At 50.6% G+C, this 16,163-nt stretch overlaps 1 protein-coding gene across 3 annotated transcripts; it reads right to left on the bottom strand.

The window, feature by feature from the left end:
* Nucleotides 1–10,412: 10,412 nt before the first annotated feature.
* c19h1orf216 (chromosome 19 C1orf216 homolog) lies at nucleotides 10,413–13,720 on the bottom strand. 3 transcript variants are annotated; one of them, XM_086178481.1, is made up of 2 exons: nucleotides 13,625–13,720; nucleotides 10,413–11,583 (listed from the first exon to the last, which is right to left on the bottom strand). In XM_086178481.1, exon 2 carries the CDS (start codon nucleotides 11,559–11,561, stop codon nucleotides 10,551–10,553), a length of 1,011 nt encoding a protein of 336 aa, XP_086034607.1. In that variant the 5' UTR covers nucleotides 11,562–11,583; nucleotides 13,625–13,720; the 3' UTR covers nucleotides 10,413–10,550. The 3 variants fall into 3 exon arrangements, with proteins under 3 accessions (XP_086034607.1, XP_086034606.1, XP_086034605.1); XM_086178480.1 differs by lacking the exon at nucleotides 13,625–13,720 and adding an exon at nucleotides 13,464–13,544; XM_086178479.1 differs by lacking the exon at nucleotides 13,625–13,720 and adding an exon at nucleotides 13,238–13,380.
* Nucleotides 13,721–16,163: the final 2,443 nt, after the last annotated feature.

Genomic DNA, 16,163 nt, shown 5'->3' on the forward strand with positions numbered 1-16,163 from the left:
ACTGGAGGTAGACCTCAGCCTGCGGGTTTTGTAAATACTCTCTCAAAGCGCTTCTGATCCCTGCAGGAGCTCGACGGAGACCCCTTTAGAATATTTTTGCAAAAGCAGATTTACCATCTTTTTAAAAATCGTGGCGCCGACTCAAGCAGGATCTGTCTCTTTATTTTTATTTTTTGCAACTTCCTCGTACTTCACAGGACAGCTGGTTTCAGCCACGCGAACCTCAGATTGGAGATCCATCCAATCACAAACACGTCCACAGCCTGTGACCTCGGACGACACGGCGGAGTATCCAAAGAGATGAGACATTCATGGTCGTGTAGTTATGGTTTGGCTGCTTCTACCTGTGAATAAATATGTAACCCTTCACCTCAACAAAGTCTGAGCTTGAAGTTGCCGTTGTGGTCTACAGATCCGTCTTCATACCTCGAAGATCTCAGGGTGAACGATGGCCTCTGAAGCCTGCATGAAGGTGCTGTAGAACATCTGTAAACAGCTATCAGGCTTGTTAGCTAAAGCTCCATCCTGAAACAGTTGTGTATGAAGACTGAGTAGAAGCTAGTTCTGCCTCAAAACACAGCGAGAACATGAATACACATCCACGAGTCTTAGTGCTCCGGTGACCATTCACAGCCACCACAGCGCTGCTATTTGCTGCAGTATGTAAAAGGATTTTTTTAAATTTATTTTTTAATAAAGGTTTAGTGAGAAATGCTTAATGCTGGACTAAAAAGAAAGTAAGAGAAAACAATTACATAAATAGATAAATAAAATATCAAATAAATGAATAAAATATCCAAAAAAAAAACTTGCAAGGGGATTATAACATATATTTAATGTGGTGGTTCACAAGAAATCTCAGACATCAAACTATGTTTTTCAGTTTTTAGATTTTCCATAGGTTGTAAGGATTTTTTGCATAATTAATGCAATTAAAAATTGTTTATAAAGAACGTAAAATTTGGGGAACACTTTTACATTCTGTTTTTTGTGAATGAAGAACTTGGCTAGGCCTAAAATAACAAGGACACATAGTTCATCTCTTTTGTTGTTCAAAAGTAAATCAAATGTTATGTCATCTCTTGAGAAGGAAACTAGTGACGATGGAAAATTGTCTTTAACCTGTTTTTGAGTTTTAGCCCAAAAGCCCTGTACTTTTTCACATGAGAAAAATATCTGGTCATTGGTTTCAATGTTGTCTTCACAAAAGGTACAAATATTATCGTCAATATTAAAGTGTCCCCTCAATAATTCCTTAGATGGATAGATGTCATTCATCATTTTGAAGTGGGTCTCTTTTGCCTTGGGGGGTATGGGTAGAGTCAGATACATAGTTTGCAGCGTGGCAATCGATTCCTTCTCAAATTTATTTAAAATATTATGTTTGTTTTGACGTCCAGGGAATACATTTTCTGTAAAACATTTCATAATGAAGGAGTTGCTGCATTTTGCATCCAGAATTGAGATTCCCTGGAGTGAGAGTGGGGGTAACTGTGGTTGTATGGTTTGGTGCGTCATTATATTTTTGGTCAGGAATAAGAGGGAAAATGTATTTGGCCATTATTTATGATGCTTATTGTTAATGTGGGGGAGGTAACCCTGCTGTTGATGGGCGAGAGTCATAAAACCACCTCTCGAGACATGAGGTGATTCAAGGGTCGCAGGGCTAGGTTAGAACCTCCACCTGCTCAGATCCCTGATTTGAAAAGGCGGGAAATGTCAGCAATGAGACATCAGAAGCGTCTCGGGGTGCCGAAAAGAGCTTTATTTAAAGGAGAAAACCAAGAGTCCCGTTGAAACTGCAGACTCACTGCAACAGGTGATTCACACGCAGAATGTGCAGCTAAACGCTAGCTAAAGATGCCACGAAACACTCAAAACTACTGTGTCTAACCTGCATTGAAAGATTATCATTCACTCCTCATAGACATTCACATTTTCAAAAAAACATTGTTCACTCATTCATTCATACACTGAGACACTTAATACACTCGACCACAGGTGTCCAACTCATTGTAGCTCAGGAGCCACATGGAGGAAAATCTATTCTCATGTGGGTAAGACGTGTAAAATCATGACATATTAACCTTTGTTAATACACCGATTGTTCAATTCACCCCTGAAACCTCGCATCTTTTAGCTTTGCAAGCCCAATTAAACTTGTTTGTTGCCCTGATCCGGCCCTCGCGTTTGACACCCCTGCACTAGACAATTCACCATTTCATGTTTTGTAGACATGATTCACCCATTCATTCATACGTCATATGGAGACATTAACATTTTAAAGAGACATGACAAGTAATTCATTCACGTACGATACACACATTGAGCCTACAAGCATTCCCCCTTCCTGTGCGGACGATCCTTCCCTCACTCATTCATGGCAGCGTCGCCTCTGAACGCGCTGGTTGTGAACCTGCACCCTTTCAAATGAAAAATATTTTGTTTTATTTAAATATGCGTGTTGCAGAACGGGTAGTAATGTAATACATCCGTTCCAAAGGGCAGGTGGAGCAGGGGTTCCAGCATGAAGGTTCCTGGTTGGATTCTCAGCGGAGGTCCTCCTGTGTGGAGTCTCCGTGGGGTTCCTCAGGGTTCCTCCTGCCATCCAAACACACTCTGGAGGAGATCCAACATTGTCCAGACAAATGAATGAGAGGGTCTGTGTGGAAGAACAAGTGAGTGGTTGGATGTCTTCATATACTTGAAACTCTGGCACAACAATTTCCTTCGGGATAAAGAAAGTTGTTCTCATCATCTCATCTCATATGAGGTGTCAATGGTTATAGATCTCCAAAGGAGGCCCTGCCATGGACGCCTCGTGAGGGAACCTTCACGACAGCAGGAGCATGACTGACGTTAACTGACGTACTTCCGGTGCTCAAAGATCTTCCACCTGGCAGGATCTTCTAATGCTGCTCGGACACCTGCAGACTTTGGAAAACGACAACTAGATTCAGCATGTTTCCTCCACTCGCTGGAAGAACCGGTGATGAGGATGAAGATGGATGAAGATGGTTGTCAGGTGACGCTGCAGGAGATGAACGTCAGACTCCCTTTCAAAATAAAAGCCGAACCCACTGACACACACATTACTGGGAAAATAAAACAAATGGTGGCACATTTTAATGATTTCTTCATTGTTACGGTCATGTGATTCACACACACACACACACACACACACCTTCACATCCCTGCTTGTTTTCCCACATAACCGGAATGGCTCGGAGATCCGCGCCTCCTCTTCCTCCTCCCGGACTCCTCATCGGGTCGGATGCTTTACACCCGCTGACGTGTTGCCCCCCTCCATCTGCCCCCCCCCCACACACACACCCCCACACACACACCCCCAGCCGCCATTTGCATTCAGATTAATTATCTAATTAGTGACGCGTGTCCGGCGGCGGCCCCGCGCGCTCGTCACTCTCCCAGCCTGTAATTATTTTAATCATTTACTTTCATCCTGCGACGCCATGTTTGGAGGCCCTTCTTAATTACCCCGCCAAGACTCTTCGGGGCGGATGGGGGGGGGAGATGATCCAGAGGCGGCAGGGAGGAAGCTCTCCGCTCTGCTGGATGCTCCTTCCTCCTCCTCCTCCTCCTCCACCCTCAACTAACTTCCTCATCTCTCCTCCTCCTCCACCCCCATTCTACTTCCTCCCTTTTTCCCTTTATCGCAAGCACACACAGGAATGGCCCGTGGGCTTCAGTGCACTGACTGCTAATACACTCACACACACACACACACACACACACACACACAGAAAGAGGCAGAGGAGAGGAGCCCTGTTTGTGGCACACATCTCCTGCCTGGAACATCTACACCCTCTCCGTTCATCTCCCCCTCCTCTCTCCGTCTGCCATCCATCCTTCCATCCTCCAGACCTGCAGCGCACACACACACACACACACACACACTGTGCACACGTGTGTGTGTTTTGCTGTTTGGGCACCCATGTCAGGCCTGCTGCTCCATGTCCACCTCCCACACACACACACACACACACACACACACACACACAGAGCGGTAATGATGGCGGCTGCAGCCCGGAGCCACACACACTCCTCCCTGGCGCTGCCTGCTCTGGTTAAGGAGGCCGGGCTGTGAGAGACGGAGATACGCCGCCTGTAATTGGGCTCTTGAATATTCAAGTCGCCGGGGATGAAAGTTTTAATGAAAAGATGATTATCTACCAGTTTATCGCCGCCTCGCGTTTCATTTCTGGCGTCGGCGGAGTCACGACCTCCGCTCTTCTGTCGGAGGATGTCCTCTTTCCGGAGGAGGGAAGCCGGAGAGAGGAGAGGCTCGGGGTTGTTGAGCCGGTGGCACAGGTGGGTGAAGACCAGAAGATCAGAATGAGGTTCCTCCTGGGGGCGACTGGGCTGGAACTGCTGCTCCTCTGCATCCAGAGGAGCTGGTCTGGCCAGGAAGCCTCACCGGCATCGTGAAGGAGATCCTGGGACACGCCAGAAGGTCCATGTCTGAACCGGGAACACCAAGGATTCCCATGGAGAGGAAGTCTCAGGAGCCTCTAGATAAGGCAGAGGATGGACGGATGGATGGATGAGTCGTTCTCCAGGATGGACGAGGGTTGTGATCTCACCACTGACCTTCTGGAGGAGAGTCCAGAGTCACCCCACCGGTGATGTTCTGGGGTCTCCATGTGTCTGATACCCACTGGTCTCAAGTTTCAACTGGAGGAGATAGAGAAAGCTAACCTGGAACCCCCACCCAGACCTCTACACAGACCTCCACCCAGACCTCCACCCAAAGCTTCACCCAGACCTCCACCCAGACCTTCACCCAGACCTCTACACAGACCTCCACCCAGACCTCCACCCAAAGCTTCACCCAGACCTCCACCCAGACCTTCACCCAGACCTCCACCCAGACCTTCACCCAGACCTTCACCCAGACCTTCACCCAGACCTTCACCCGGACCTCCAACTGGACCTCCAACATCTCCAGCACCTCCTCACCTCCCTGAAAGTTCCTGAGATGACATGAAATTAGCAGAAGCTTGTTGGCCTGGAGAATTGGAAGGCGTCTGCCATGCGCGTGCATCTGTGTGTGTGTGTGTGTGTGTGTGTGTGCGTCTGTGTGTGTGTGTGTGTGTGTGTGTTTACCGGTGGGGGGGTAAACAGGCCTCCATTATTCATTCCCATTAGACATAATGGCGGCGACATTAATCCCTTTGAGCTGGAAGGCGGCGTGAAAGCGGCGCTGCACGGCAGAGAACGCCAAACCCCAGCGGAATAAGGGGGTGCGGTGGCGTTTGTGGGGGGGGATTAGGTTTGGGGGCGCACGCCGCCCGGGGTCACACCTCAGGGTAGGACGGAGTTTGGACGGCGGAGATTAGACGCCCAGGTTGGGTGTCACGTCGGGGTCGAGGCGCGGGAATCTTCTGAGGGAGGAGATAAGGAGGAAAAAACACGGGGTCCGATCACCTGCGTGGGCGGAGCCTCCCGGTGTGTGTGTGTGTGTGTGTGTGTGTGTGTGTGTGTGTTTGGGGCTCCTCGCCATCCTGAATCCCCGATTTCACGGCGCGGCGGTGGCGATGACCTCCGCTGCGTGGCGCCTTTGTGCGCGCGGTTGTCGGCGTTTAGCCCCGCGAAGGGAAAAGAGCAAGTTAAATAGAAGTGACAGTGTGCAAACATTCCTGCTGGCAGCTGCACAGCACACACACACACACACACACACACACACACACACACCGGTCACCAGCCCCCCCCCCCGCCTCCTCGTGGCCCCCCATGCTCCACACACACACCTGCCGCTCCCAGCCGCGCTTTCACCGGATAATCCGCCGGCGTCCCCCCCCCGCCCCCCCCCCCGTCCCCCCGACCCGCCCCTCAATGCGCCCTTGAGAAAAACCCCTTATGCGTGAAAAAGGGCCTTTTCTGGGCCTTTTGTGGCGCCGGGGATTATGGGATGGCGCGGGCCTTCATGAGGTCCGGGGGGGTTTTCACCGCACTCCATTGACGGTGATAATCCTTTCAGGCTCGGGACCAATAAAAAAGTTTAACCTGCTGTTTTCATATTTATTAGCTGGTTAAAGCAGGCGAGGCAGCTGAACCATAACCCCCACCCCCGACACACACACACACACATGCGCGCTCACACACACACACACACACACCCGCTGAGTCCTGGAATCAGAGCGGCAGGCCTCCTGTGAACGTGCCGAGCTGTTTTAACTGAATTATACGCCAGGGTCAAGTGGGTGATTGACACCGGGGTCGCCACGGTAACGGGAGGGCTGATCACACACACAGGCTCCAACCCTGGGTCAAAAGGTCATCACACACACACTCTTGTACATTCACACACATTCAAACACACACTCTCATACATTCACACATTCACACACACACTCTCATACACTTACATACATTCACACACATTCACACACACACTCTCATACACTTACATACATTCACACACATTCACACACACACACACTCTCATACATTCACACACATTCACACACACACACTCTCATACACTTACATACATTCACACACATTCACACACACACACTCTCATACATTCACACACGTTCACACACACACACACACAGTCTCATACACTTACATACATTCACACTTACATACATTCACACACATTCACACACACACTCTCATACACTTACATACATTCACACACACTCACACACACAGTCTCATACACTTATATACTCCAGTACACTCACACAATTTTAAATAGACTCTCATAAGTCTCTCTCATACACACATTTACACACTCCGACACACACTCTCATAACTGTCTCTCACACACATATTCACACATGCTAACACACTAACATACACACACAGACTCTTATACACACTCTTATACACACCCTGTACGTCTCCTTTGTTTTCTATCTATCTATCTATCTATCTATCTATCTATTGATCGATCGATAGCTGATCTATCTATCTATCTATCTATCTATCTATCTATCTATCTATCTATCTATCTATCTATCTATCTATCTATCTATCTATCTATCTATCTGTGCAATATTCAGAACTGTGCAATATTTCATTTCATAACAGCTACACTACAATTTTTCCTTTTATCATACTATTGTGCACTCCTTACCTCACTTGTTACTAAGACACTTATAGTTTTATCACTTGTTTACGAAGACACTTTATAGTTTCACTGAGACACTTTATAGTTTATAGTTTATTGTTATTTCTAATTCTGCCCTTTTTCTTTTTATTATTTATTACTGTTATCTTTTCTGTAACTCTGGCACAACAATTTCCTTCGGGATTAATTAAGTTGTTCTTACCTTATCTTATCTTATCTTATCTTATCTTATCTTATCTTATCTTATCTTTCTGTCTATCTATCTTTTGATCGATTGATAGCTGATCTATCTATCTATCTATCTATCTATCTATCTATCTATCTATCTATCTATCTATCTATCTATCTATCTATCTATCTATCTATCTGTGTGTATCCATCTCTGTGCCTGGTGTGTGTGACAGATCTTTCTATCCACTTCATCATATAGAGGCGTTCAGCTGCCCCCCCCTCCCCCTCCCTCTGCTTCCCCTTCCACCCCTGCTTCCCCCTTCCTCCTCCCCCCCTGTCAGAGCTGATTGTTTCCACGCCAGCAGAGTGCTGCGGGCGAGCACACTGTCACACTACATCAGGCGGAGAGGGGAGCGGGGGGTGGCGGGGGGTGGCGGGGGGGAGGAGGGTGGCGGCTGGGGGGGTATAAATGTTCTCCTGCCTTCAAAAAGCTCATCGCACAAGCCGAAGTCTCGGCTGAAAGTGGAACTCCAAAGGTTCTCTCCACGTGGGGGGGCGTCCACAACCCGGGCCTGACACCCCCGAACCCGGGCCGGGGGGGAGAGGGGGAGGAGGGGGGGGGGGAGAGAGGGAGTCAGGGAGGAAAGGGGGGTCGGGGGAACCTCGGCCCTGGACCCGGGTTCTGCTGAGGGGAAGGTTCCACATCGCGAGTCAAATGTTCCTCCTCATCTCTGCACTGAAAAAGCTTCATTTAGGTTGAAAGATTAACGATAAAACATTATCATTATTGCTTTATAATAATAATTTCTAGTATTGCTGTATTATGATGATTTTTATTATTTCTATCAGCACAATTTGCATTATAGTATTAACTTTTATTAATATAATGATTATTATCATTGTTATTATTAATAACAACTATAATGATTATGTTTATCATTGCTGTATGATTATAATTGCTAATTCAATAATTCAAATGAATTCCTAATTATTATTATGAGTATAATCATTATTGCGATCTAATAATAATTTCTATTATTGCTGTATAATGATCCTTTTTATTATTTCTATTAGCATGTCATCGTTATTATCGAAATATAGTAGTAGTTCTTTTTGTCAGAATCATTATTATTAAGTTTAAATAGCAGTAATAATAATGATGTTCTTATAATTGCTATATAATTACAATTGTTATATAATAATAATGATCATAATTATTATCATTATTTCTACATATGATTATTTCTATTATTTCTATTATGAAATTGTTATTATTTTTGTAATATAGTAGAAACTCTAACTATTATGATATCATTATTATTATTAACATTATATAACTGTAATAAAAATTTGACTATTATCATTGCTATATTATTATAGTTTTTATACAATCATAAAAAAATATCCTATTAAGCATTCTTCACATTACAAATCTAAATAAAATTCGATATCAGTTGCTGGCCTTTTTATTGTTATTATTGTTATGATTATAATATAATATAATTAAGATAATTTTCTTATGACTCAAGTGATAGTAACAATTATGATGATAATAATAGTTATTCTTATTATTATGTCTGATGTTGTTCCTGCAGAACAGGTGCCTGCTGCATGTGCACAGTGCTGCCCCCTAGTGGCCAAGACTCAGAACTGCACCCCCGGACCGGCCCCGCCGGGCGCGAAGGGATGGCGCCCCCTAGCGGCCAAACACGGTACTAACCGTGCGTGAGGATTCACGGAGCATGACCGAATTCATTCTAAAATAATAAAAATAATAATAATGATCGTAATAGTAATAGTTGTAATTTGTAATAAAAATACAAGTAATAGAGGCTGCAGGTGTCTGTGTTTGTGTGTGTGATATTTTAATCAAAAAAAAATGCAAATAAAATGATGACATTATCACCTCATGGGATCTTCCGCATTCAGGGGCTGGAGATTCGGTTCGTGAATTTAAGTTTTGAGCAGATGAAAGAGTTCGTACTCCGACTTCGGAACCTCTTTCTGACTGCGAAGCCCCTGGGGGTCTCCACAGGGAACTCAGGAGCCTTTGACCTTTGACCTCGAGGGACACGGTTGCGTAACACCACAGAGCCATGTGAGCGCTTCTCCAGGATCCTCCTCAGGTTCCCCCCCGTCTTAGTGATGCAACACACCCGGCTGCTTCGGCCCAACACGTTTTCTGCCCGAAAAAACATCCTATCGAAGGAACAGGGAACGTCTGTTCGCCGAATCACGGTGACATCATGGGATTCGGCCGCGGGGAGCCGCTTCACGACCGCTTCACTACACCTTCACGACACCTTCACGACCTCATCATGACGGATTTCCGACCGCTACACGACCCCAATGGTCCCTCCGCCGGACCTTCATCTCCGAAGACCTCGGTTCGTGACAGCGGCCGCTCGGCTGCGGGCCGACGGCGCCCGGCGGAGGAATACGAGCTCTGCTCGGCGCCGTGGAGTCCCACCGCCTCCGCCTCGGCCGATTTATAAATAAACCCCCTCGCAGTGTTGTTGTTCTTTCCAGACGCCGGATCTGCTTTTCAAGGTGGAGGCGTCAGCGCTCCGGAGCAAACATGTTATCCCGCCTCCAGCCGGGGATCTATATGGAAATGTGATAAAGCGGGGGGGGGGGGGGGGGGGGGGGGGGGGGGGGGGGGGGGGGGTGAGGGGGAAGAGGGGGCGCAGCCGGGGATTATGGGGGGACCCGCCCCGGGGTTTGGCTCTTCACGCCTGGAACCGGACGGCGTCTGTTCAGCGGGGCCCTCGCGGCGCCGCCCCGGGGGCCACCGCCAGGCCCCGGAGATAATAGGGTGCCACCGAGTCCGTGTGTGTGAGCAGAGTAGACCCCCCCCCTCTGTGCACAAACACACACACACACACACACACTCCCCAGCCCCGTGTGACGAGGTGACCCCGCCCAACCCCGTTTGCGCGACAAAGCGCCGACTGTCTCCCGAAAGGTCGCCAGCCGGCGGGCTGGAAGGCGGTTCTGAGGGTTCTTTGATAGAACCCGGGCCCGGCCCGGACCGGGAGGAGGCCCCGGGCCCCGGGGCGGGGGGGGCGGGGTCCCGTCCCGGGTCCGAGGAGAAGCGATCGGATCCGGGTCTGCAGACAAACTGGAAACAAGAGGCTCATTCAGACGGGACGGGCTTTATTTTTATACACTCTGGTCTGGGGTACAAATACTCGATTACTTTGACGAACACCGACACGCACGACACGTCGGAAAGGGAACGGCTTCTGACCGGGGGGCGTCTGCTTGCCGGGGGTTTCTACGACTGGGCGGCGGCGGCGGCCCCCATGCGCAGCAGCTCCTTCCTCTGCGTGAGGATGACGTCGAAGCTGGACTGCAGGCGGTTCTGCTGCTCCAGCACGCGGGCCTGCAGCGTGCGCACCCAGCGGATCAGCGCCAGGCGCCGGTACATGGTCAGCTGCACCTGGTGCTTCTCCATCTCCTGGGCCTTGAAGCGCTCGCGGTCGCGCAGCGTCCACACGCCGTCCATCAACTCGGGCTCCTCGCCGTCCGAGTCGGAAGACTGGTCTCCCCGCTCCTCGCCGCCCTCCTCCCGGACGTTGCCCAGGTGGCTCCCGGTCAGGGAGCGGCGTCCGAGGCGGCGCTGCCTGGCGGCCGGCTCCCTGCCGGGGTTCCGCGGCGGCTCGTGGTTCTGGAAGCTGAACCTGGGCTCCCCGACGCCGACGCGGTCGCGGAGCGGCGACTCCTCCTCCATATTGTCCATGTTGAGAGAGGAGACGCTGCCGCCGGAGCGGGCGCTCAGCTCGCCGTCCGAGTCGCTGTCGCCCCACTCGTCGTCGTCTTCGTCGGGCTCCTCTCGGCCCCTGAACCCCCCCGAGCCGCTCCTCCTCTTCTCCCGCAGCTTCTCCTCGCTCAGGCTCCTGCCGGCGGCCCGGCCCTCCTCCTCGCCCGTCCTGCGCTCCTCCGCCCCGTCGGGCGGCACCCGTCCGAAGCCGTCGTCGCCGCACTCCACCTCGGGCAGCGGCTCCAGGGAGCTCCAGCAGGGCATCCGCGGCCGCGACGACACCAGGTTGCCGTGGTTGGCCGGCGAGGGGCCCGAGGGGTCGCGGCCCATCGGCCCCAGGTTGCGCGGGCGCGCCTGGTTGCGGTTTTCATCCCTGCCCCCGGTCACGCCGCCGCCGTCGTCTTTGCCCGACAGGAAGTTGAAGTTGCTGTCCTTGTTGATCTTCTTGTTCTGCAGGGAGGCGGCGGCCGGCGAGCCGTCGCCCCCGAACGCCGAGTTCACCACCTGGTCCTGATGTTGGAGCATCACTGACCTGGACTGAGCCTCGCTGCAACGGGAGGAGACGCCGCGTTAGCAGTACTTCTGCAGCAAGAGTACACAAAGAGAGAGCAGAACCCTGGGGGGGGGGGGCACAGGATCGAATACTCCAGAAATACCTCAGAAGTACTTCAGGAATACTCATCAAAATACTTCACAAGTACTCCAGCAATTCTTCAGAAGTACTCGAGAAATACGTGACAGATACGTCAAACATACTCCAGAAAAAGGCCAGGAATACTTCAGGAGTACTCATAAAAATACCTCAGCAGTACTCCAGAAATACTTCAAATATACTCCACAAATAGATCAGAAATACTCCTGATGGACTTCTGAAGCACTTCAAGAACACTCATGGGAATCCTTCAAAAGGAGTACAGAAATAGTACAGAAACCTTCACCAATATACTCCAGAAGTACTCCAGAAATACCTCATACATACTCCAGAGGTACTTCAGGGATACTCGTGAAAATACTTCAGAAGGACTCCAGAAATGCAGGACTGTCTCAGACAATTAGAATATTGTGATAAAGTTCTTAATCTTCTGTAATTCAATTACAAAAACAAAAATGTCATACATTCTGGATTCATTACAAATCAACTGAAATATTGCAAGCCTTTTATTATTTAAATATCGTCGATTATGGCTTACATCTTAAGAAAACTCAAAAATCCTATCTCAAAATAATAGAATAAAAAAGCATTTTTTTTGTTTTTTTAATTGCATTACAGAAGATAAGAATAAGAATGAGAATAAGAACTTTATTTATCCTGAAGGAAAGAGTTTCAAGTAAACCATAACAATAATAAATAATAGTAGGAAATTGTATAAACAGTATAAAAAGAAGGGGGGAGGTTAAGAAATACAAATAAAACTATAAAGTGTCAAAGTAACAAGTCCTTTATATCTTTATCACAATATTCTAATTTTCTGAGACTGTCCTGGACCTCAGAGATACTTCAAATATACTTCAGAAATAAGTCAGAAATAAGTCAGAAATACTCCAGGAATATCTCAGAAATCCCCTGGAGATCCTCCAGAAGCTCCACCAGCTGGAGGAGGGTTCTGGCTGGACGGAGGTTAGAGCTTCTGGAGGTTCTGAGGGTTCTGAGGGTTCTGGAGGTTCTTAGGCTCTGGGCTCCTGGAGGTCCTGCTGGACCTGTCAAAACTCTGGATCCTGGAGAGCGATTTCCTGAGCTGACTTCCGGAGACTCACAACAAACCGGAAGTGCGCCCTCCCCCCCACGCAAGAACCCACCGTAGGGTCGGAACAGTTCTCCCGTGACCCCCCCCCCCCCCCCCCACACACACACACACACTCCGCTCCCATCAGCATCAAACATCCTCAGAATGGAGATTAGTCTAATCCTGACTCCGGGCGGCTGTCAATCATCATCACCCCCCCCCTGCGCGCCCCCGTTCCGCGCGTCCCCGCGGCGCTGAAGGACGGCGTCTGTCCCCTCTGTCGGGAGCGCGCAGACAACAACCCGCTCCGACATCCGGGTCCCGCGGCTAGAATAAAACACATATACGTGGGAATAAACGCGGCGCGTCCACGGCGACATGGACGCGCGTGTTATTTTCCTCCCGGTGCCACGTCGCGGAGGGAAAAAAAAAAACAAAAAACAAAAATAGAGAGAAGGAGAGACGAGAAAACGTTACCGCGGGGGTCGGACGGCTTCCGACGGCCGGCGGCGGAGCGCGGCGAGGCGGCGGCGCGCCGCGGCCACGCGATGCATCGACGGCGGCCTGGACGCTGGACATGCACGCGCACACGCACGCCGCCAGCAAAACGACGGCGTTTAAAATGTAAAAAATGTAAAGGAGTGGGAGGGGGAGGGGGAGGGGAGGGGGCGCGGGTTTTGACGTCCGGTGATGTCAGGCTCACCCCATCGCACAGCCGTCCGTCCGGTCCCTCCTCGGCGCAGACGAGCCGCGGCCGTCCTTTGCACAAAACACTTGGAAGACGCCCCCCCCACCCCCACGTAACCCCCCACGCCCACCCCACGCCCCCCCCTTCCACCCCCCGTGGCCGCGGGTCGCTCTTACCTTCCCGCTGGTTCGCTGATCGCTGGAGAGGCTGGACGTGTTTTCCCTCCTCCGCCGCTCCCGTGCTCGTCTCCCGCCCCTCCTGCCCCTCCTGCCCCCCCCCTCCTCCCCCTCCCTCGTTGGTTCCGGGAATTTAATAAAAAAATAAAACAAGCGCAGAAGTTGTGACTACTGGCGCTTCCTGAGCAGGAAACCCGGGGACAATGAAGGGCGAGGTGAGGGAGCTGCGTGGGGTGGAGGGTGGGGGGGGTTCCACGCAACCCACCCACCACCCCACACCTCACACACACACCATAGGACAGGGGTTCCATAATGGAACTTCTAGAAAACAGTAATCATTTACATGGGGGTGGGGGGGGGCAGGAGGTCCCTTCCGGGGTAAAAAAGGGCAACTGCAAGGAACCAAACTTGTACTCTTTTCCCAAAAGGCAGTGGTGAGACGGAGTACAGACAGGAGTACTCGCTTCAGTACAGACCACAGTCCGTCATAAAGACTGCAGTACAAATAGGAATAAAGACTGCAGTACAGACAGCAGTATTGTAGTACAGACAGCAGTACCACAGTACAGACAGCAGTACCGCAGTACAGACAGCAGTACTGTAGTACAGACAGCAGCACCACAGTACAGACAGCAGTACCGCAGTACAGACAGCAGTACTGTAGTACAGACACCAGTAGCACAGTACAGGCAGCAGTACCGCAGTACAGACAGCAGTACCGCAGTACAGACAGCAGTACTGTAGTACAGACACCAGTAGCACAGTACAGGCAGCAGTACCGCAGTACAGACAGCAGTACTGTAGTACAGACAGCAGTACAAACCACAGTACTGCAGGGCAGAATACCGTCCTGCAATAGGAGTACAGACGACAGTCTTCCAGTACAGACGATAGTCCTGCGGTCCAAACAGCAGTACAGACCATCTCGCTGCAGCATCGATGACAGTCCTGCAGTAGCATGGTTTGAAGTACAGACCATAATGGGAAACTACATTCCTGCAGCACAGATCGGAGTACAGGCCGCAGTACTGCAGTGCAAACAGCAGTACAGACTCCAGTACTCCGGCAGATACTGCAGTCCAGTCCTACAGTACAGACAGCAGTAAAAACTGCAGTCCTGCAGTAGATGGCAGTACAGACGACGGTCCTACAGTGCAGAAATGAGTACATACTGCAGTACAAATGACAGTCCTGCAGTAAAAACTGCAGTACAGGCCGCAGTACTGCAGTGTACCGAGGCTCGTAAGCCTGTAGCGGAGATGTCGGAGCGGGAATGGACCGAGCAGGAACTTTCTCGAGCTTCAGGAAGACACAGGAGGAGGTCTGCCTTCACTGTTGTGGTTAAAGCTCCACCTTCACATGGGGGTCAACTCTGGAACCCCAGACGGTTCAAGCCTCTAGGCGACCTCTAACCCCTCCCAAGGTCGTCAGCCCGGACTCGCCCTCCCTCCTGGACGTTACATAATCCAACAAAAATAACGGATAGGAGGGAATGCGGGAAGTCCTCCTCTGTGGACGTTCCTTCTCGTTTGGATGTTATTTTGAGGACCAGCAGTGACTCCTGGTGTTAGACGTCACACACAACACACCGGCGCCAGGTACGACCACGGATCAGGGACGGTTTACCCCCAAACTGGTTTCTAAGTGCCTCAGTGGCTGTCAGCTTCAGATCTGAGGCTGCATATGTGTGTATGTGTGTGTGTATGTGTGTGTGTCTGTGTGTGTGTGTGTGTGTGTGTCTACATCAGAAGGATTTAACAAGTGTTCACTGTCTCTTCCCCCCCCCTCTCAGCTCTCATCCCCCTGACATGTCGTCGCTGGCGGGAGAAAAACTCGTCGCTCCCTTCTTTTCCATGCACACACACACACACACACACACATACACACACACACACATTTCCACCCCCTCCCCCGTTTCTCCTTCAACAACATCCCCATTCAACTGCATCAGCTCCAGGCGTCCCCCTCTCCTCCTCCTCCTCCTCCTCCTCCTCTTCTTGCTCCCCCTCCTCCCCGTCGTTCACCAGTAGCCTAAGCACATAAAAAATACATCAAACACCGCCGTCCGCCCAAGGCCTCGTCACACGCACAATCATCACTCCCTCCATCCCTCCATCCCTCCCTCTCTCTCTAGAAAAAAAACAAGTTAGAAAAGAGGACTGCAGAGGACACTGATGGAAGGAGAGCTGGTTCTGGCGGGGGGGTCATCGGGGAGGCCTCCTGGGCCAGGAGGATTACTGTAACACACACACACACACACACAAATATGTATGTTTGATGAAGGAGCGTGCCTCACCTAGCGCCTCGGACCACCGCGTGGACGGCCGGCCGCCCCGCAGCGCCGTGACCCACTTCCCTCAGCTCGCCGTCCGCTCCGGCGCCATGACAGCGGCGCAGAGCGGGCGGCGCCGGCGGGGGCGGCGCTGTCAGAGAGATGAGCGCCGGTCGGAACCCTGAGCTCGCAGCCAGCGAGCGGCCAAATGCGGCAACGCTGAGATCACCCTCCGCCGTTCCAGGCATGAGGAACACACTCATCGGG

This window comes from Fistularia commersonii, chromosome 30, assembly GCF_037954325.1.
Source record: "Fistularia commersonii isolate RoL2024-O1a breed Wild chromosome 30, RoL_Fcom_v1.0, whole genome shotgun sequence".
NCBI lineage: Eukaryota > Metazoa > Chordata > Actinopteri > Syngnathiformes > Fistulariidae > Fistularia > Fistularia commersonii.